At 35.0% G+C, this 22,819-nt stretch overlaps 1 protein-coding gene across 1 annotated transcript in view; it reads left to right on the plus strand.

The window, feature by feature from the left end:
- The window catches only part of ACVR2A (activin A receptor type 2A), a 91,678-nt gene that overhangs the window by 49,756 nt on the left and 19,103 nt on the right, over window positions 1-22,819 (plus strand). Inside the window, exons 2-4 of the mRNA XM_043488165.1 lie at window positions 3,955-4,162; window positions 10,767-10,876; window positions 11,063-11,217. Of these exons, the coding sequence (XP_043344100.1) occupies window positions 3,955-4,162; window positions 10,767-10,876; window positions 11,063-11,217 (473 nt within the window). The remainder of the gene's footprint in view (window positions 1-3,954; window positions 4,163-10,766; window positions 10,877-11,062; window positions 11,218-22,819) is intronic.

A 22,819-nucleotide genomic window follows, 5' to 3' on the forward strand; every position in this document is an offset into this window, starting at 1 on the left:
AATACATGTAACTTGCTTTATTTTTACAATTATGTTATTGTATTTAGTGGTCAGTAAGAGATATGATGGGATAAAGACTGATTACTGAATCAACTTGAAGATATGGGAGGGGGTTGGCAAAATTGTCAGTTTTTTCCATAAGCAATTTTCTATCTGTGAGTAATATCAAATGATAGTCTAGGTCTAGAAAGTCATTCTGAAATCTTAACTTATCATTAAATATTGAGAAGTTTTAAAAGAAATAAACAAAAAGTAATCATTTGTTTATCTTTTTTCTAGACCAGAGGTGGCAAAGAAATGAAACTGGTATTTTCCCCCGCTCCTTCTATGCTAATTCCAAGGCGCTTTACCTCAGCGTCTTTCTCAGTACATTGCTTCTGACAGCCACTCTTAACTGATTGGAATTGACACCAAAGATGAAACCTATTGTATTTTTTTGTTGTTGTTCTAGGCACTGTACTTTTTTGGCGGTTAGTTTTGTTTACTTTAAATGTTCTGTACCTCTGTGGAGTCTTCTTTTGGAAATTAAAAATAATTAATAGTGGTTTTTAATGTGAGTTATACAAGTGGTAGTTCATAGAAGACCCCCCGCCCCCAGCGAAACAAAACAAGCAGAAGAAAAGTCCAGTTATCTAGAAATTAGGATGTTGTTTCAAGAGATAGCTGATCACAGAGCCTGTAGGCCAGATCCAGCCTGTGAACTCAGAATGATATTTAAATTTTTAAATGGTGGGGGAATTTTTTTTTTTAAAAAGAATATTTTGTGATGTAAAAATTACATGAAATTTAGTCTTCAGTGTCCATTAGTAAAGTTTTATTGAAATGTAGCAATGCTCATTCATTTACTGTCCAATGGATGCTTTTGTGCTGCGTTGGCAGAATTGAGTAGTTGTAAAAGAAACCGTAAGGCCAGCAAAGCGTAATATATTTACTGTCTGGCTCTTTCCAGAGAAAGTTTGCCAGTCTCTGTTACGAGATAATACAGGTAGTGCTTGTTTGCTTTTGGGTTATTTAGTAAAAGAGGAAACTTAATTTGCTGTTTTTTTCAACAGGTTTCTAAAAAGGAATACTTTAGAAACTTTGTGGTCTCAGAACTTCTTTCTTAGCCCAAGATGATTTTTATGTGGTTTGTATCTATAAATATCATCATATTAGAAATTAGGGCAGAAAATTAAAAAATATTTATTTAAAAGTGTCAATAATAAATCCATTATATGTTAACAAAAGAATAGATTTTTATGAAAAATATTTTCTAAAAAACTAGAGAAGTTTTTTACAAATTTCTTTAATAATTGTTTTAGTAGATGACAACTGAATTCTTGTATCTGTTTTTCCACTCAGTTTGTTGTGATGCAAAAACTTGTGATGTTTTGACATGAAGGAAATCTGGCCAAACACAGATATAGTTAGAAAAAGGGGGAGTATTTTAATAGCTTTTTAAGATAATTGTGGATATTTTTCTTTGATAGTATACCATAACTCAACAAGTGGTAATTTCTTTGATGGTTTTGTTTTCTAATGTCAAGTTGATTGAAGTATATATTGCAGAGAACAAAATATATTTTGTTTAGATACACAAGTCTGTGCAGTCTGAATAACTCATGAATTATATAACCATCACCACAATAAAAATGTGGAATATTTCTATCACCTCTAAAAGTTTCCTTATACCCTTTTGTAATTAGCCCTCTCCCCTCACTCTTAACTTCTGATCTGATTTTCATACCTGTACTCTGCCTTTTCCAAAATAGTGGGTAAACGGGACCCTACAGCATGGAGCCTTTTCAGGCCATCCTGTTTTAGCGTGATGTGCTTACAGTTTATCGTTTAGCTGCAGCTGTCACCAGTTCATTTACTATTTTTTTGTACAGATGTTTATTTTTACATATATCAGTGCTAGATATTGGGTGGTTTCTGGTGATTCTGAATAAAGCCACTCTAAAAATTACAGATTTTTGCATGGATATATGTTTTTGTTTCTTAAATACCTACGCATGAGATTGCTGTGTAGTATGGTAGATGCATGTTTCACTGTAAGAAAACTTTTTCCTGAGTTACTGGGCCATTTTGCATCCCCACTACCAATGTGTGGAAGTTGCAGTTGCTCTACATATTTCCCAAAACTTGAGATTGTATGTTTTTATTTTTATATTAGTTATTCTAATGAATATTAGATCTAGTTTTAGTTTGCATTTCCCTGGTTAGTGATACTGAGTATCTTTCTATGTAGTATTTCCCATTCATATTTCTTTGATAAGGTGTCTGTCTGAATCTCTTGCCCATTTTTTAGAAATTAGGTAATATGTTTTCTTATTATTGAGTTGTGATAGATCTTTATATTTTCTGAATATCTGTTCTTTTTTAGGTATATAATTTGAAGTTATTTTCTCCCAGTCTGAGTTTTTTTCCTTAGCTTTCAAAGAGAAGTTTCAATTTTAATGAAGTTCAGCTTTTGAAGTCCAATTTTTGCTTTTGTAGCTCCTATTTTTTGTATTTTAACAAATCTTTCATGTTAATAATTTAGGGTCACAAGATTTTTCTTGTTTTTAGAAGTTATATAATAATAGTTTAAGGTTTTAGGTCTATGATATTTTTAGAGTTAATTTTTGTATATGGTATGATCTATAAGTTGTTATGAGTTGAGGTTCTTTGTTCTGTATATAGATGTCTAGTTGTTCCAGCATCAGTTGTTGGAAGACTATTTTCTCTAAGTACATTGCATTGGCACCTTGGCTGTGTATCAGTTGACCGTATATGTCTGGGTCTGTTTCTGGATTCTCTGTCCTGTCCCCTAGGTGCATGTCTTTTTACTAAGACTGCATTGTCTTGATTGTTGAAGTTTTAGTGTCAGACTTAAAAGCAATTAGTATAGGGAACTCCCTGGTGGTCCAGTGGTTAGGGACTAGGCTCTTTCACTGCCATGGCCCAGGTTCAATACCTGGGTGGGCAACTAAGATCCCGCAAGCCGTGTGGCATGACCAAAAAAACTGCCCAAAATCAAGTAGTATGAGTTCTCTTTGTACATCTTTTTCAGAATTATTTTGGGTATTCCAGTTCTCTCACTTTTCCATATAAAGCAAGAGATGGTTTCTTAAAAGTTAGTACAGTGTGGAATCTGAAACCACTAATAAACTTTTTGTCCTCTGTAATGCTAGAGTCTATTTGGCTATCTTGAACATTGAATGGATTTTTTTTTTTAAACCAATGAGTGTTTTTCAAATGTCACACAGAATTCACCTGGAAAATATTGGTTCTCTGAATTATATAGACCTTTTAAATGTTGGCACATCTTATTATTCTGTATTTAAAAGTCATATTTGTTAATATTACTAATGACCTCATCAGAAAATTCTTTAAATATTGGGAAGGTGTCAGGCTAATGGTGGTGGTTGATACAGTTTTTCCAAAATTCTTAATTTTGCTTGGAAACTCATATTTTATCATTGGCAGTGCATGCTATCAGTTGTTTTTCTTGAAGTAACAGGTTTAATTTGGTTAATTTTGAGAACTTTTTTGCCAGATACTCAAGTCTGAGTAACCATGGTTGGTTTAGTTCACAACTCAGTCATGCAAGGGCTTTTTCTGGAGGCAGACATTGTACTGCAGTGTGCAGCAGACGTGCTTTTGTTAGTTACCACTTTGTCACAAAGAATATTGAGAAGAAGTCTTGACTCAAGGGTCAAAATTTAAGAAAATTAACAATGTTACTGCTTTTTATCAAGGACATTCTTAAGTAAAGCTGATCTTTTACAGAGAAAACGTGATTTATTTGGTCACTTTCTACTATGTTTATTAAACCTAAAATACAAAGATGGACCTGGAAACCTAAACCCAATATTATAACAGTAAGGCAGTAAATTATTGACATTTTAGGAAGATCTGAAATTTGGTATGCTGGGAGACAGTGTAAGAACAAATACAGTTATATTAAGTTGTTGTTTTATTATCTTATAGGTGCTATACTTGGTAGATCAGAAACTCAGGAGTGTATTTTCTATAATGCTAATTGGGAAAGAGATAGAACCAATCGCACTGGTGTTGAATCCTGTTATGGTGACAAAGATAAACGGCGGCATTGTTTTGCTACATGGAAGAATATTTCTGGTTCCATTGAAATAGTGAAGCAAGGTTGTTGGCTGGATGATATCAACTGCTACGACAGGTAAGAAGGCATTTTGTTTATGATAGTGTTGAATAATTTTCACTTCTCTTTTTTAAAAGGGGAAGGATCAATGCATGAATTTTCACCTAAATGCTTCTCTTTAAAGATGAGAGTATAAAGATCATTATAACATGTTGATGACAAAATGCATATTTTAAAGTAACAAAACAAATACAGCATATTTATGTTTTATCTTCTGTAACTTCAAATTATCTACCAAGTAGTGAAAACTTTAGATAAGAAACATTTATTTCCCTATGTTGTAGGATTATGTTTTTTTTTTTTTTTTAAACAGCAGTTTTAATGAAAAGGGATTTTTAAAATTGCTTTAAAAGAGAGTATATCTGTTGAAAATCTATCCTGAAAGAGAATAAAGCTTAATCATAGTATTAAATTTCCTTTTAGTTTCCCTCTTTATGTATCTGGAAGAAATTGATCTCACTACATTTTCCCCTTTTTTCCTTGCAGAGTAGGCCTTTGTTCTTTATCCCAAGGGACATTTTAACTTGACATTCAGAATTACATCAGAACTAACACAGTCCTCATAGAAAGCTACATTTTATTTAAAAGATTTTGCTGAAATTGTTTTATTCTGTACTGGAAATAAAATACAGGGGGTACAGTGGGTATGCTACTGACTGCCTGTGATCTTTCTGTAAAGTGTCCCTAGATGTTGAGCCCGGGTCACAAGAGTTTCACTGTGGGTGGGTGCTGATGACTGCAGAAGCTGAAAAATCCTAGATAACCAGATTTTTTGAAGCCAAATAACTAATACACTCATGGAATCTAGCTATCTCCTGATCTACTTGCAGGGATTTTAATTGATTACTGTAAATCTGTGGTTGATTGGCCATATGTGATTAATAGTAAAATGTGTTGAATAAACTCATGAAAATTGAATTAGTTCCACTTTTGGTGAGAAATTAAAATAGTCATTTAGGTACATAGTTACAGTTAGTCAGTTCAGTCAATTCAGTCGCTCAGTCGTGTCCGACTCTTTGCGACCCCATGAATTGCAGCACGCCAGGCCTCCCTGTCCATCACCAACTCCCGGAGTTTACCCAAACTCATGTCCATCGAGTCGGTGATGCCATCCAGCCATCTCATCCTCTGTTGTCCCCTTCTCCTCCTGCCCCCAATCCCTCCCAGCATCAGGGTCTTTTTCAATGAGTCAACTCTTCTCATGAGGTGGCCAAAGTACTGGAGTTTCAGCTTCAGCATCAGTCCTTCCAATGAACACCCAGAACTGATCTCCTTTAGGATGGATTGGTTGGATCTCCTTGCAGTCCAAGGGACTCTCAAGAGTCTTCTCCAATACCACAGTTCAAAAGCATCAATTTTTCAGCACTCAGCTTTCTTCACAGTCCAACTCTCACATCCATACATGACCACTTAGTAGTTAGGGTGTATTTCTGCATCTGTGAATTTTCCAAGGATTACTGCTCTGTAATTACACATTTTAGCTGTATTTCTGATTATTAACTTCTTTATTAACAGAGGTGATCATTAAGTGATATTTGCTATTATGAAAGGATAAGTAGGGCCACTGGGGAAACAGTATGGAGGTTCCTCAGAAAATTAAAAATAGCAATGATATAGCAGTTCACTTTTGAGTATATGTCCAAAGGAAACAAAAACATAAACTTGAAAAGATAAATGCACCACAACGTTCATTGCTACATTATTTACGATAGCCAAGATGTGGAAGCACCCTAAGTGTCTGTCAGTGAATAAATGGATCAAGGAAATATGCTTTGTATATACAATGGAATCTTTTTCATCTGTGAAAAAGAACACCTTGCCATTCATAATACTGATGGACCTTGAGGGCATTATCCTAAGTGAAATGTCAGACAGAGAAAAACAAATACCACATGATCTCACTTGTATATTAATCTTAAAAAAGAAAAAAAAAACACACATACACAAACCCATATATATAGAGAGAGAACTATTTGTGGTTGCTGGAGGCCGAGGGTGAGAAGTGGGCAGAATGGGTGAAGGGAATCAAAAGGGTATGAATTTTCTGTTATAAAACAAATAAGTCCTAGGGCTGTAATAGAGAATGTGGGGTAATGGTGACTATAGTTAATATATTGTATATTTGAAAGTTGCTATAAGAGGAAATCTTAAAAGTTTTGTTCACAAGGAAAACAATTTGTAACTGTGTAGTGATGGGATGTTAGCTAGATTATTGTGGTGATCATTTCACAATATACTCTAATATTCAATCATTAGGTTGTATGCCTGTAACTAATGTTATATGCCAATTATATATCAATTTTGAAAAAAAGCTAAGGAGAAAGAAGTTGGGGAAAAATGAAGTTTGGGGATAATCTCTATTCAAAACTTGTTGTTCAGTCACTTAGTCATGTCTGACTCCTTGCAGCCCACGGACTGCAGCACACCAGGCATCCCTCTCCTTCACAATCTTCCGGAGTTTGCTCAAACTCATGTCCATTGAGTCAGTGATGCCATCCAGCCATCTCATCTTCTGTCGTCCCCTTCTCCTCCTGCCTTCAATCTTTCCCAGCATCAGCGTCTTTTCCAGTGAGTTGGCTCTTTGCATCAGGTGGCGAAAGTACTGGAGCTGTAGCTTGAGCATTAGTCCTTCCAGTGAATATTCAGGACTAATTTCCTTTAGGATTGACTGATTGGATCTCCTTGCAGTCTAAGGGACTCTCAACAGTCTTCACCAGCACCACAGTTCGAAACATCAGTTCTTCTGTGCTCAACTGTCTTTATGGTCCCGCTATCAACATCCTTACGTAACTATTGGAAAAACCATAGCTTTGACTAGATGGACCTTTGTAGCAAAGTGATGTCTCTGCTTTTTAATACGCTGTCTAGGTTAGTCATAGCTTTTCTTCCAGGGAGCAAGTGTCTTTTAATTTCATGGCTGTAGTCACCATCTGCAGTGATTTTGGAGCCCAAGAAAATAAGGTCTGTTACTGTTTCCATTATTTCCCTGTCTGCCATGAAGGGATGGGACCAGATGCCATGATCTTAGTTTTCTGAATGTTAAGTTTAGCCAGCCTTTTTACTCTCCTCTTTCACCTTCACCAGGAGACTCTTTAGTTCCTTTTTGTTTTCTGCCATAAGTGTGGTGTCATTTGCATATCTGAGCTTGTTAATATTTCTCCTGGCAGTCTTGATTCTAGGTTGTGCTTCATTCAGCCTGGCATTTTACATGATGTACTCTGAATGTAAGTTAAATAAGCAGTGTGACAATATACAGCTTTGACATACTCCTTTCCCAATTGGGAACCAGTCCATTGTTCCATGTCCAGTTCTAACTGTTGCTTCCTGACCTGCATACAGATTTCTCAGGAGGTAGGTCAGGTGGTCTGGTATTCCCATCTTTTTTAAGGATTTTCCACAGTTTGTTGTGGGCTTTGGGGTAGTCACACAGTCAGAGGCTTTGGGGAAGTCAATAAAGCAGAAGGAGATGTTTTTCTGGCACTCTCTTACTTTTTAAAGGATCCAACAGATGTTGGCAATTTGATCTCTGGTTCCTCTGCCTTTTCTAAAACCAGCTTGAACATCTGAAAGTTCTTGGTTCTCGTACTGCTGAAGCCTGGCTTGGAGAATTGTAAACATTACTTGGCTCGCATGTGAGATGAGTGCAATATTCTGGTAGTTTGAGCATTCTTTGGCGTTGCCTTTCTCAGGGATTGGAATGCAAACTGACCTTTTCCAGTCCTTTGGCCACTACTGAGTTTTCCAGATTTGCTGGCATATTGAGTGCAGCACTTTCGCAGCATAATCCTTTAGGATTTGGAATAGCTCAACTGGAATCCCATCACCTCCACTAGCTTTGTTCATAGTGATGCTTCCTAAGGCCCATTTTACTTCGCATTCCAGGATATCTGGCTCTAGATGAGTGATCACACCATGGTGGTTATCTGGGTCATTAAGATCTTTTTTGTATAGTTCTTCTGTGTATTTTTGCCACCTCTTAATACCTTGTACTTCTGTTAGCTCCATACCATATATGTCCTTTATTGTGCCCATTTTTGCATGAAATATTCCCTTGGTATCTCTTAATTTTCTTAAAGAGATCTCTTCTTTTCCATTCTATTATTTTCCTCTATTTCTTTGCATTGTTCACTGAGGAAGGCTTTCCTATCTCCTTGCTATTCTTTGGAACTCTGCATTCAGATGGTTGTATCTTTCCTCTTCTTTCGCTTCTCTTCTTTACTCGGCCATTTGTAAGGCCTCCTCAGACAACCATTTTGCCTTCTTGCATTTCTTTTTCTTGGGGATGGTTTTGATGACCACCTCCTGTACAATGTTACAAATCTCCATCCACAGTTGTTCAGGCACTCTGTCTACCATCTCGAATCTCTTGAATCTGTTTGTCACTTCCACTGTATAATCATAAGGGATTTGATTTAGGTCATCCTGAATGGTCTAGTGGTTCCCCCTATTTTCTTCAATTTAAGCCTGAATTTTGCAGTAAGGAGTTCATGGACTGAGCCACAGTTAGCTCCCAGTCTTGTTTTTGCTGCCTGTTTAGAGCTTCTCCATTCTCAACTGCAAAGAATATAATCAGTCTGATTTCGGTATTGACCATCTGGTCATGTCCCTGTGTAGAGTCATCTGTTGTGTTGTTGGAAGAGGGTGTTTGCTGTGACCAGTGTGTCCACTTGGCAAAACTCTGGTAGCCTTTGCCCTGCTTCATTTTGTACTCCAAGGCCAAACTTGCCTGTCACTCCAGTATCTCTTGACTTCCTGCTTTTGCATTCCAGGCCTTGTGATGAAAAGGACATCTTTTTTTTTGGTGTTAGTTCTAGAAAGTCTTGTAGGTCTTCATAGAACCATTCAACTTAAGCTTATTCAAGACTATCTTTTAGTAATTAGTTGAGCTCAAGGATCTCTGTTCTTTTTATTGTGAAAAGCTACTGGCTTCTCACCTAAAACCAGTATTGCTTGAGATTAAACTTTGCTAGATAATGGTGAGTTGGTCAGTGCAAATGCCTGCTCTTAGAGTCAGAATTACTACACCAGCTTTGCTTCTAAGGGTTAAGTGCTAATTTAAATAAATGTGAATTTTTGTTTTTATGTTCTGAATTTGATTAAAAAGGAAATACTAAGAGTAGTCAGATAAATAAGAGTAAGAAAAAGAAGATTGAAGAAATGTCAAAATATGGAGGAAGAGACGGGGAAAATGAAGAATGAAATTGAATGGTGAAAAGTAATTTCCTTGCATTAACTAGGCTAGTATTTAATTATATTAACCTGTAATTTGAGGCATAATTCTGAATGTTAAATTTTGAATTTATATATTTCTCTTCATAAATTGTTAAAAATTTAGCTTTCATTTGTCTTTTACTTTCTACTAAATAGATATTGGTATAAATTTTATTTCAAAGTTTGATTTTGGTAAAATTGCCTTCTCCCTGAAATTTCTTGGGCTCTTCACTTTAGAATTAAATTCAACCTTATTTTCAACAACCATTGTAAAAGTTTACAGTTTATTTGTAATATATGTCTAAGTATACCTGATATTATTAGCAATTTAAATATCTGCTTTTAAAAATTAGGTATAACTATTTTTTTAGTGGTTGATTAGGATTTGATATCGAGGCTAAATCTCTGTCTTTTCAGTAACTCAGTTCCTATAGAGAAGGCTGCCTTCCTTCTCCTCTCTAAATGAATCTAAATCTAGTCAGTTTTTTAGTTTCTCGGGCCTCTATTTTTGTTGTTACAGATTGCTCTTTACTTGTTTATCTTTAGCCCTGTTCATTGGGTTCAGGGAATTTAATTCTGCTGACAAATGGCTTAATTCCCAAGGCTGATTTAAGTCTCTGATGTTGAAATGTGTTCTGCCATGAGATATGAGCAAGGATTACTTTGTGCCTGTGTATTTATATGTATGAGAAGTGAAAGTGAAAGTGTTAGTTGCTCAGTCATTTCTGACTCTCTGAGACTCCATGGACTGTAGCCTGCCAGGCTCCTCTGTCCATGTATTTCTCCAGGTAAGAATACTGTTGTGGGTAGCCATTCCTTTCTCTAGGGGATCTTCCCGACCCGAGGATCTAACCCTGGTCTCCTGCATTGCAAGTAGGGTCTTTACTGTCTGAGCCACCAAGGAAGCTCATTTATCTGTATACGTGTGTGTGTGTGTGTATGTATGTTTATGTGTGTACACACACATACAGTTTTTTACATATAGTGTTCAGCTTTTGTATTCATAAAATGGAAAGGCTCTATTTCCTGTGAGGATAAAGCACTCTTAGACCAAATTTCTTCATTGACTTTATGTTCCTCTTCAAGTTTTTCTAATAATTAAAGAAAACAATAAAAAAATGGTTGCTTTAGATTGATCATTAAAATCCAAATTAAAGAAGTCACTTCATGGAGCCAGTGTGATTGTTATAAAATCAGCTATTGGATTTTTTCCTGATGATATATCATAATTGGTTTCAAGGAACATTTTTGACTTTTAAGAATTGATTGTTGAATATTAATAAAAGTCTCAAAGTTGACTATAAATGACTTACACATTATTTTATCTCTGAGAAGAACTTTAGTAAAACACCTATTGTAGATTCAGAGTAATAATGTTGGTTTTAATTATTTCTTCTCTTTTTATTTATAGGACTGATTGTATAGAAAAAAAAGATAGCCCTGAAGTATATTTTTGTTGCTGTGAGGGCAATATGTGTAACGAAAGGTTTTCTTATTTTCCGGAGATGGAGGTCACACAGCGTAAGTTCACAGGGAAAACATAAGTCTGTTCAACTAGTAGATTGAAAACAAAGCATGTTTGTGTTAGAATAATTTACTCCCACCTTCTCCTCCTCTGTTTTTCTCCTACAATTTGGCACTATAATAAATATTTATTGTGGAATTTTATTGACCAAGTCTGAATGATTTTCTTCCTCTTTCCCACAGCTACTTCGAATCCAGTAACACCTAAGCCTCCCTATTACAACATCTTGCTCTATTCTCTGGTGCCACTTATGTTAATTGCGGGGATTGTCATTTGTGCGTTCTGGGTGTACAGGCATCATAAGATGGCTTACCCTCCTGTGCTCGTCCCAACTCAGGTGAGTTATTGTCTAATACTTCTTGCTGTTTTTGACTGTGTATTTTAAAGAAATATTCCAGTGGAGAAACCACAGTAGGTAGTTAAAAATCATTTTCCTTTAGAGTTAATTTTTGAATGTTTGTTGTCATGGGAACTATAGCTACTTTTGCAAATATATTAATTTGCTATATCCTAAACTTAGGCCTTGAGATAGAGTAGAATGAACAGTATTCCCATTCCTGTTCTTCTTTGGAGAGTTTTACTGTGATTATAGTACTTATAAATGTAGGGTACACTCTGCTGTGTTTCTTGAGAAGTAATTGATGATGGAGAAGTGATACTGAAACTTTTTCTTCCCCTTCTGTTTTCTCCTCCATTCCTAAGTTTTTGTGCCTTTTTCAAGACTTGCCAAACATTCTTTTAATCACGGAGGAGAATTCAGTAAGTAACCAGGAATGTGGAATAAAGAGGTTTCACACAGGCATGAAGAGGATACACCTGAAAAATGTCGTTCTAGGGAAGAGGAGCAAAAGGGCAGCATTTCTCATCAAATGTTGTAGTTCCAAGTAAATATATTTTATTTTCAGCATATCAAGTGTGTGATTGAAGTCTGAAAACTTTTTTAATGCCCTTGATTCTTTTTCCCTCAACACCAAATATCTGAAAATATAGGTGTTGTGGGTAGTCAGAATAAATTCATGAAGTTTTTCTTCATTCTCTATTATGAGAACAATGGCAGCTGATTCAGTGTGTTGTAAGGATTTTTAATATAAATAGTTAATATTCTTCAGGCAGACAGAAAATGGTAACTTTTGGTTTACTTACTTGAGGTGTCTTTAAACTCTAATTTGTGTTTCTTTGACTTTTAAGATCACATTACCTCCACCTTCTGGATCTTTTGGTTTAACTTTGTTTCTCTAATACCAGTAGGATTAACGTTTAAAACTTGGTAGAAGAAAATGGTTAAGTCCTATAATTTAATGACCAAAACAACTTCTTCCCTTTAAGCTTTATTTACATAACATATTCCTTTCTTGGTGCTTAAACCAATCTGTTAGCATTAGATCATTGATCCTTGTAATCTTTGTAAAATATATATATGGAGAAATAAGCCTAAAGGTAACATTCCTTATTTAATAAATTAAGTAAACATATAAACATAAATATATTTTGTATAGCTTAAATATTTTAATTTTTAACATTAGTAGGTAAATTGTGGGTTTGTTAAAAATCATCTTTTAAAAATACTTTAAAATTTAAAAAATATAGTGCCTAGTAAATATATGTAGTTTACTTCAAATGTCCATACACTTTCTCCACACTTTACCTTCTTATTGGTGGTAACTATTTTTTATTTAATATCTACATTTGAAAGAAAGAATGTTTCATACTATAATAGTATCTGAATTTACCCTGGATTTGTGATACAATAGAAACAAACTGGACACTACATTTAAAAACAAATTTGTTAAGTTTCATCATAAAACTTTAAAAATAATAATGTGATCCTATAGATAACATTGATTTATATAAAATACTAGCTTAAAAAGCTGATTCATGTCAATGTATGACACAAAACCCACTACAATATTGTAAAGTAATTAGCCTCCAACTAATAAAAATAAATGAAAAAATAAATAAAATGCACCCATTTAAAAAAAAAAAAGTTTGGTTGGGTATTTTTATTTAAAAGTGTGAATATCTTATACCTGAGGCCACTTTATTTAGAAATATTGGGTTTGGACTTATAAAAAGGAAAGATGACTCCTTATTTATAAATGACAACTAGGAATGTTCAATGAGTGTCTACCTCTGTGGGTTTTAGGTATTTTTTCAGTCGTTAATATTTTTGTACACATTTATTTAGTGCTTGTGTTGTTCTGTACATACATACAGTTTGCATGAATTGTATGAATTACTGAGAAATAAGAAAGAAAAAGGTTTTGAGATGAAATGACTGGGATGGTCAGACTTCATTGTGGAAAATACAAGACATGCCTGACTTTATACTTTCCTTCTGTCATGAACTGTGTTGTGGAAAAGGAGCATTGTCTTCAATGTGGAACTTCATCTATGTCTTCTTTCACTATCTCAAACAGTATAGTGTCATGCTATCTCATTTTTGGTGAGGTTTATGCAAACTCCTTCTGCAAGACTACTTACTGGCCCTCTTGTCACAAAATGCTCAGTTTTATTTCTCCTTCAAAAAATGATAGTTGTATCAAGCATTAATTGTACATTTATAGTATACTAGAATACTGATAAGTTACATAGATGTCTTAATATATACATTATATAAAAATATTAAAATTAGTAAAATTTTTATATTTATAAAAATATTTATATTTTTATATATTTATAAAAAATACGTAAAACTTTCCCTTGATTTCCAGTTGTAACTAGTATGTAAGGATCATCTTTAGAATTTGTTCAGAAAAACAAAACAATACCCCTGGACCATACCCCTGAAAGTATGGAACGGGGCCTGAGATATGATGGTTCTAATAACAGCTTCCCAGGCACTTCTGGTGACCAGCCAGGTGTGGGAAGCACTGATCCGGTCTTACCTCACACGGTTGTTTATGTAGTGTTACAATGCCCATTCTGTAGATAAAGAAATTGAGACATAGCGAAGCTCACAAGTATCAGAGCTGGAATATGAACCAAGGACTCTCTGACACTGAATCTTCGTTCTTACTGCTTACCCTGTTCTTCTCTTTTTTCAGAAAGCAGATGCTTTTGCTGCCTCAGATAATTCAGTGAACATCCCTGCCATCTCAAAATCATTCTCCCTGCTATTTTCCCACTTTGGGACGTTGAGTAGTCTGACTACTAAAAGGAGCAATAACATGAACACAGTGTCTCACAGAGGACAGAAGTGGAAGTAAATAAGTAACAGATAAATAGAAAGGCATATTCATGTGTTTTCCATTAAAATATTGTTTAGCACACATTTTAGAATAGGGTTTATGAAGATAGATTGGGTCTCAGGTAAAGATTCTGTGTTTCTGAGTTGATGGTGCCAATGCCCTAGTTATTCAAGACTTATTTGAGGGGTAGGAGAAGTAGGTAGGGGAAACGTACTACACAGTTGAAGTCTTAAGCTGACTTCTGTATTTCACCCCATATTCATGTCTCCATATTCAAAGTTTAATTTCAGGACCAGTTAGGGAAAGATCTTACATTCTTGTTGTGCATTTCTGCAACATTCTCCCTCTAGTTTCTTCAGACACTTTTAGACAAAATTTATCATTCCTTTTCTTAGGGGAAGTTTTTCTTAAAGCGTTGGCTAAAGACTGGTGATAGCTTATTGATGGATCATTCCTACAATAAGAAGTACATTTGAAGAGAATTTACAGTGATTCTCAGCAGAACAAGCTATAGTTACATATACTGTGCTCATTCATTGGTCTGATCTCAGTCTTTTATTCTCTTTGGGGATAAAAGATCAGTATTATGGAGATATTCTAGAGGACTAAGTGATATATCTAAATGAATCTCTTAATAAGCTGGTTTCTGGTTGTTAAATGGTGGAATTCTTTATTTCCAAGACATCAAGTTGTTTAAAGTTTCTTAGGATTTTGTTAGTATTTTATTCTGAAGAAGTGATGTAGAGATATACATGCTTTAAAATCTAGTCTTTAATGATGGTTTTAATTTATTTTAAAATAAAAAATATTCTAAAATAGATCTATCATAGTTAAAGGTGTAAAAAAAGTAACATGCTTAAAAAAAAAACTATTCTTCTTTCTTTATAACCTGTAACCACTATATTTCTAACATTGTTTCACATTGTCACTGTCTTCCCTCATCATCCTGGATGAAAGCCTTAGAGATAGCTACTTCTGCTCCTAGCCCTGTTATTTATAAAGTCCGCTTTATTTACCTTTTCATCCTTTCTGATCCTCTTGTTTTCAGGACATTTTTATACTGGAGGCTGAGATGATTTCTGCAGTCTCGTAGCTGGTCTTGTTTCCAGTTCTCTCTCCATCTATACTGTTTGCTATACATAACATTGTACATGTCTAGTTATGCTACTTCTGTGCTTAAAAATATTTGAAGGCTCTCAGTGTTCCAGCAGCAAGAATACAAAGTGTGGAGTCTGACAGTGGTCTTCCATACTTTGCCTTTTGATTATTTTCTCTCATTAACACCCTAAGCCATCCATCATATACATCTAGAAGGCTATTAGTTATGTGCCAGCCTTGAAAGGATAGAGAAACTAGTGCTCAAGTCAGTTTCTCTCTTTTGTGATTCACGTGAATAACCTTGGTTAAGAAAGGTTTTAGTCACTTGTGAACATGTTCCATTCTCATACTTGATTATAAGCTCCTTAAAGACAAGGTATATATTATAATCACTACTGCATCTCACACAGTATTTCTATGTAATAACCATTCTGTAAGTAATGAATTGCTGAATTGACTTTGTTTCATTTATTGTTATACTAAGATGATAATGCAGTATATTCAGGAATTGTTTCATAAATGTTTGAGGTGCTTTAGGGCTTTACTTTAAGGTAAATCTTGGGACCGTGTTTCTTGGGGATAAGATAAGTTGAAGTATTTCAAGCTTATAAAAGAGTGCCATTATTCAATTTTCTGTGATCACAGGTGTGAAAACATCCTTTTAATTTGCATCACCTGGGTCACATTTCTTTTGCCTGTCCTGAAACTGTCTTTCCACGTGTAGGTAGATGCTCTTATGATCTCCAGTCAGTAAACTGAGTGCAAACTTGTTTTTTTAGTACCAGTGAGTCACAAATATGAGTGAATTGATGCACTGACTTTGTTATTAAGAACTCTTATTGTGGTTAGAGTTAATGTGATTTCAATAAAACTGTTTGCATTGTTTCTATAATCATATGTAAGCTTAAGTTTTCTGCTTATAAAATCTATGTGCTAATAAAACAATACCACTTGATAAGAAAATGCATTTTAGAGGCTAGAAATTGCTTGCCTTTAAGAAAGTATGAAGTTAACTTCTTATTAATTTTTTAAGGCTATAGTATTAGAACTAGAGTATTGCAACATTGGTACTTTTTAAATGACACCAGTCTCTTCAGTCCTGGCATCGTGACATTTTGTCTAGGTTTTGATAAGGACTAAAGGCTTTTAGATGTTTAGAATATTGAGTTGAGCATACAAAATAATCCTGTTGACCTTAATATTAAAGTGGTGATAAGTTGATGTTTCACGCTATGTCAAATTATTATCCACCAGGAAACCAAGCCATCTCTGACGATGGTTTGTAGGATTTTCCTGCTGAGTCTATATATGTTTAAAATTAAGAAGATACTAAAGGGGTAGCATAATAGTATCCAGCCAAGTCTGTTTAAGAAAGTGTGCTGCTCCCTTATTTTGGAAGAAGGCAGGGAGAGGTTTACCGAATTTTATTGAATATTTAATATGCTAATATTCAGTTATACTTACAAAATAAATATTACATCTGTAGAAGTGCATCTTGAAATAGGTTGATTGCTAAATGGTTGAGGTCTATGAACACATTTCTCTTGATTTTTCTCTTTCACCTTCTGTTCTATTTAAAAGTTAATTACAAATGGTTGCTTGTTATAGCAATACAAACTATACAGAAAGAAATATGTACAAAAAAAGAAAGAATCATTTGTTCCTCCTTTTCCTTTAGCAATTTACTGAAATACCAGTTTTAGGTTGGTGTGTATCTTTTGACATCTTTCTCTAACCTCACTTGTTTGAGGTTTCTTTTTTATAAACTATAAAGTGTTATTCTGTAGTTGCTCTCCTTTTGTTTAACAGTATGCCGAGGATGGCTTTCAGCTCAGCACTTTCTAAGGTGTCTCGTTCTGACTGAGTGATGATTTAAGTGAAGTTTAGTGCAGCATAAGGTATGCTCATGAAATACCGAAAATTGATGTTTTATTGGCTTAGAGTTTGTGTTAGGTTTCTGCTAAGGGCTGGAACTTAACATTTCACAAGTAGTTTTTAATTATATTATTTTAGGATATTTAAAATATGGTGATATAATGCTACTGTATACTCTTGAGCGTATTTTTCCCCCCCGTTCATGCCTAAAAAGTAGTACAGGGCTACTAGAAATGCTGTCTGTGTTCATTATTTTTGTATTATAACCTAAATTACAACTTTTATGTATACTTTTAAACTAATTGTAGGGAGAACTGTCATAAATTATCCATAGACATGCTGCAACTTGACAAAGTGTTGCTCTAGGTGTGTATAAGTTATTTCTCTTACAGATGTACAGACAGATCCACTTGGAGACTGGCTGAAATTCCATGTCCAAAAGCGAAAAAGAAGGGCAGGGGAGAAGAAGTGAAAGTGTTGGGGGGTGGGGGGGCAGGTGGAGGGGGAGTCTGTATCAAAACCTTAAAACAAGTTAAAGCTGCACAATAAAATTAATCAAAGCACCTTATTTCTTAAAAATGACATACTAAATTAAAAAATCTTGAGATCAGTTTTCCTTTGGCCTGTGGAGGGCCCCGTCCCATTTGCCAGTTTGCAAATGGGGCTGTTGCATATAGACCAGAGTGCCTAATATCTGCTTTTCCTTGTCTGCCAAGGAGATGGTAGGTAGGAAGAAGTGAGTTTGCTTTTCTCTGTAATTTTTATTTCCTGAGTCTCATCCTCAATCTGATCCATCATTCCTAGCTACTTCATTGCTGTCAAACCTTTTTCTGTTAATTTGGGATAATAAAAAGGAAGAAGTCCATTTGTTAGTGAAAGCTGTTTGCATCAGGTAGGCTGGGCGGTGTTCACATTGGTTGGTTTTATTTTTGCTGAACTGTTCACCTGTTGCTGGGTGTCCACTGTGTGGGGTGTGCCAGGCACTGTGCTTGATGCATAGTATTAAGCGGCTCAGGGCCAGTCCTTGCTGGCCTTTTTGGAGCCCACAGTTAACATGTAGGTGCACTAAAAATAGGTTGGTTGATTGGTTGTTTGACTTTGCAGCTTGGAAAGGAAGGGTGAAGAGAGTGAAAAGGGAGTTGCCTCAGTAAATTTGGGCAAAAATGGAGGAAAGGATTCCAGTTCTGGGGTGCTGGGGAGAAGAGCCACGTGTGGGATGGTGCGCTCATTTTAAGTGCTCAGTAAGTGTTAGCTGTTAATTGCCAGCCACCTCAAAATTGTACTCCCAAGGAGGAATTTTTTGAAGTTGTTGATTTCAACATCAAAACTGACTTATTGAAATCATTTTGCTTGAAATTAACTTCAAAGTATTGAGACGCACACACATACATGTATGTCAGTACTTTGAAGTTAATTTCAAATAATGGAAAAATTTCATTTTGAGTACTGTGTCAAGCACTTGTACAGAGCACTTTATACGTATTAGCTCATGTAATCTTTCAATACTGATGATGTAGGTTCTGTTTTATTATGTTTATTTTAGAGATAAGAAAATCAAGGCATGCATAAGTGAGGTGAGTTGGCCTAGAGTCAGTCTGCTGAGGGCAAAGCCTGGGCATTTATGTCTGAGTATTATCCATTGAGTTAATTTTAATTGAATGCCTTATTTCAATAAATTATTAGGTCAGGTCCATAAAAAACTAAAGTCAGATAGAGGGAGGGATTAGAATATATAAATTCAATTTCAAATATTTTTTACAGTGACTATATATATTGCCTTGCAGATCAACATATCAGTTTTACCATATCACAATTATTACTGTATAGCATGGTCCTTTTCCTTTTTCTCCTTGAAGAATACAAATGCTAAATAAAAATAAAATTCCTTCTGTACACAGTAGTAAACCTGGTGCTTCTAAGCAGCAGCCAGAAGAATGGGCATGGCTGCAATATCTCTTTCAGACTTATAACCCCAGTGCTAGCTTCGCTGATGAGCTAATCACTTCTTAGGGAGCTTATTCAAAATCCTCATTCAGCCACCTTGGTCTGTCTTTACTTTCGGAAAGAGTTAGATGAGGAGAAACTGGAAAGTAGGAGTTGATATGTCACAGAGAAATTTTGAAGATCTGATTGGATAGAATCTTGGCTGTGCATTTGACAGTGTCAGTATTATCAAATCTGTTAATGTATAATGTCTTGCTTTCCCTAGCTCAGAAACATTTGTCCTGATACACATGCTATATTATTTCTTTACATATTCTATTTCTGTCAGCTTGGCAGTAGTCCTTTTTAAAATTTGCAATTGTAAAATTTCTTAGAATGTAAGATAACTAGATGATTAGAGGAGACAAGTCCCAAATTTGTCGATTTTTAAATACTTTTCTTAAAGAGTACTCAATTCTTCTTGATGGTCCGAAGAAGTTGTTGAGTGAGTTATTTAAAAAGTATGCATAAATATAAATCTTGGAATGGTTTAAATAGTAAGAGAAGACTTATAGTACATTTCCTATATTTTTATTTTTAGTATGTAAAATCCATTTTTCCAGAAAGAGTTCTTTATATTCTGGTTCTGTATATATAACTGCCTATTGAATATCTCCACTTAAATATCTCTAAGCACTTAATAGACAACGGTAATGATCTTCTCTCTCAAACCTAGTTCTCATTAAATGGACAGTAACCATTTGGCTACACGAGTCAGAAAGTAGGATGTGTCCTAATACTGTGTTTTTTCTACCTAATCTGCCTCCCTCTCATACTTACATTATATTTCTCAGAGATGCTCTCCTCAGGAAATCTTCTTTTCACTTTGCCCAGTATTTGTTAGGTTTCTCCTTATGAGATGCTCACAGTAACCAAATTCCTTTTTATTGCTCTTATGTTATGATTATACATTAATTAGTAAGAGTCTTTGATGAGTTTTTCTTCCCCACACTGTATAGTAAGAGCCTGGGTAACCAGTGCCTGGCACAGACTAGGTGCTCGGTAAAGATTTGTTGAATGAATACAGAAGTATTATTCATTCCTTTCTGATATTTGTCAATAGTTAAATTTCTTTTTCCCTTAAGGAATCAGCAGCAAGTCTCTTTCTCATCTGGCAACCTGATTACTTGACGTTAATGAGCTGATTTTGTTTTCACTCTCATCTCCAGTCGCAGTGCATGGTATTCAGGTTTCGTTTTCCAAGTTGTGAATCCATACTATTTTGTTCAGTTGCTTTTCATCTGTTTGTGTGTTTTAGTCAGTTTTTTTTTGGGGGGGGGCGGGATTCCTATTGAGGCCTGTTCTTGGTATCTCTTGTTTTGCTTGGATTGTCTTATAGCTTTTATTCTAATATTCACTTATTGAGAGGTATATTGAGCAAAGGTACACTTTTTGATAAGATATGTGGACGGCACCTGCTTGCACAATGACATCTTTGTCTCTGAAAGTACTGGTATAGAAACAAAAACTGAGAGATGTTTAAGCTTTGGGACGCTACAGTCTAGTTACTTATTTGGCATGTATTCCTTTCAAGGGATAAATTTTACTCTGGAGTACTGAGAAGATGTTTTGATAGTGGGATTAGCTAAGCCTTTTAGGTGAATTATTAAATAATTCTGAATCGTTATCACAGGAGAAAATCAAGAAGCAAGAAAAACTAGTTAAGCAACTGGTACACATAAATTGTCAAATCTTTTTGGTCAGTGCTGTTTTCTGTAGAAATGTTGGAAACTGGGGAAATATAATCAGTGATCGGAAGGATTTGAAGCCTTTCTTTACACCTGTGACAGTATTTCTCTTGATTTTAAATTAGGGCCTTATTTTGGGATGACTAGGAAAATGAGAATCTTGTTCAGTATCTGAGTGTCCTGCATCTGAAGAGAATGCGTGGATTTCTTCCCAGGGCCACCACTGCTTGACCTCTTTACCTTCTTTACCCTGGTTGTGGCTGGGTAAACAGTTAGCGGTGGCCTGGTCTGTCTGTGATCTGCTCAGTTCTGATCTTACTCTTCTCCAATCTTACTCTTACCCTAGTTGTATTATTTATGTTGTACACACCCACACAGGCACCAGAAATGTTTTTCTGTCTCACTGTAAGGATTTTTCTATCTTCCATGAAAGGAAATGGAGTCGTTAAGAAAGTTGGAGATTCTAGATTCTGAAGACAACTGAGAAACTCAAGTCTAGCTATATAAAAATTTCTTGCGCTTCTCCTACAGTTTTTGTTAAAGGCAATACTGCCCTCTGGTGTCCACACTCCAGTTCCAACCCATAGCTTCTTAAATTGCCTTCCCCCCAACCCCCCCATTTACAGTTTAGGCCCTAAAACTTATTAGAAAAATGTAAAAATTATTTAAGACTTTCGGTTTAGTTTATTTTCTGATTTGAAGTCTGTTGGATCAAGTAACTTGGAATCATACTAGAGTCATCTGTATAATACCTCTTATCTGATAATGTCCACAATTTTTTTAAAGAATATATTACTTTCCTCTGTTTATAAGGAAAGTGTTCTTAGTTCTCATTTTAAAATATGATGCATTGGATCATTGCCAGCTTTTAAAAAACGAAATCATTATTCCTCTTCCTTCACTTTTGTAACTGATGTGTCATTTTTCATTTCATTCTGGATATAAATCGTAATTTCTTTTGCCTGTGTTTTTTCTTCACAAGCACGCCTTTCATATAATGATAGAGGTAAGATGCATTGATGTTTGTTTTACGGCTGTGGAACTTTGTGGATGCATACTAAACATTTTGTTCTTAGATTTTGTTGTTGTTGCTTTATTGTGCATCCTTTATAGTTTATAAATTTATGTTATAGTTTTTTCCGCTTACAATATTAAAAACATTTATTTTATTATAGCATTAGTTTTGGGTTTTAAAGAATTGTTAACAATGTTTATACTTATCTAAGGTGAAATGTGGAAACAATTGTTTTAGTTAACACCTAATGGCTAAATTTTTAGCCTTAAAACCTTGGATTGGTTAATTTTTATAGTATGTCATTAATGTCAGCATGTGCTCATATTTTAACAGGTGCTGACTTTCTCGTTGAACCCATTATCTTTTAATGTGAAATCTGTATTTTTCAGGTAGTTTATTGCATCTTTGGCATCTTTAGTAAATGGACTGGCTAGAGGAATTATAACTTGATCTTTCACTGTCTAGAAATTTAAGGCTTTTATTTAGATTTGAATTCGCCTTTCATGTGGAGAACTCAGAATAAGTAAAGTGGTTGCAGACCGCTTTACAGCTCCTCACTTCTAATCTTTTATCCATTCTTGGTTGAAGGGATGATGCTGGGTAGTGGTGCTGGGGTGGTGGCCCCTGTTGTTTCCATGCGGCTTCTCAGCATGATGTCTTCTGCTGCCTTAATTTTCACATACAAATGGGGTAAAGAAGAGATGTGATCAGAGCCATGTTCTAAGGCGTATCTTTTTCACTGGGCAAAATAGCATAGGTGCTGCGAGAGAACTGAAACCTAGGGAGTTTTCAGGAATTCTGTGGTCCTTACAGCTGCCCCTCCAGAAGTGGCTTTTCTCAGAAGCAGGGCAAGGCTGTGTTTTATGGGTAACATCAGAATGCCGTCATTATGAAGTTTAAGTTTGAATTTGTCTCCCAAGGTGTTCATGTATTTTAAAGGTATAAATCTTTATTCCTAGAATCAAGTGTAGAGTTTTTTATAAATTAGTAAAATGAGCTAATAAATTGAAAATAATTTTTAATATTCTTAGATTATAGGATAAATAAAAGCTAGATATAAGAGAAGCTATTAAAGCTTCCTATAAATGTAAT

The sequence above is a fragment of the Cervus canadensis genome, chromosome 15, assembly GCF_019320065.1.
Source record: "Cervus canadensis isolate Bull #8, Minnesota chromosome 15, ASM1932006v1, whole genome shotgun sequence".
Taxonomy (NCBI): domain Eukaryota; kingdom Metazoa; phylum Chordata; class Mammalia; order Artiodactyla; family Cervidae; genus Cervus; species Cervus canadensis.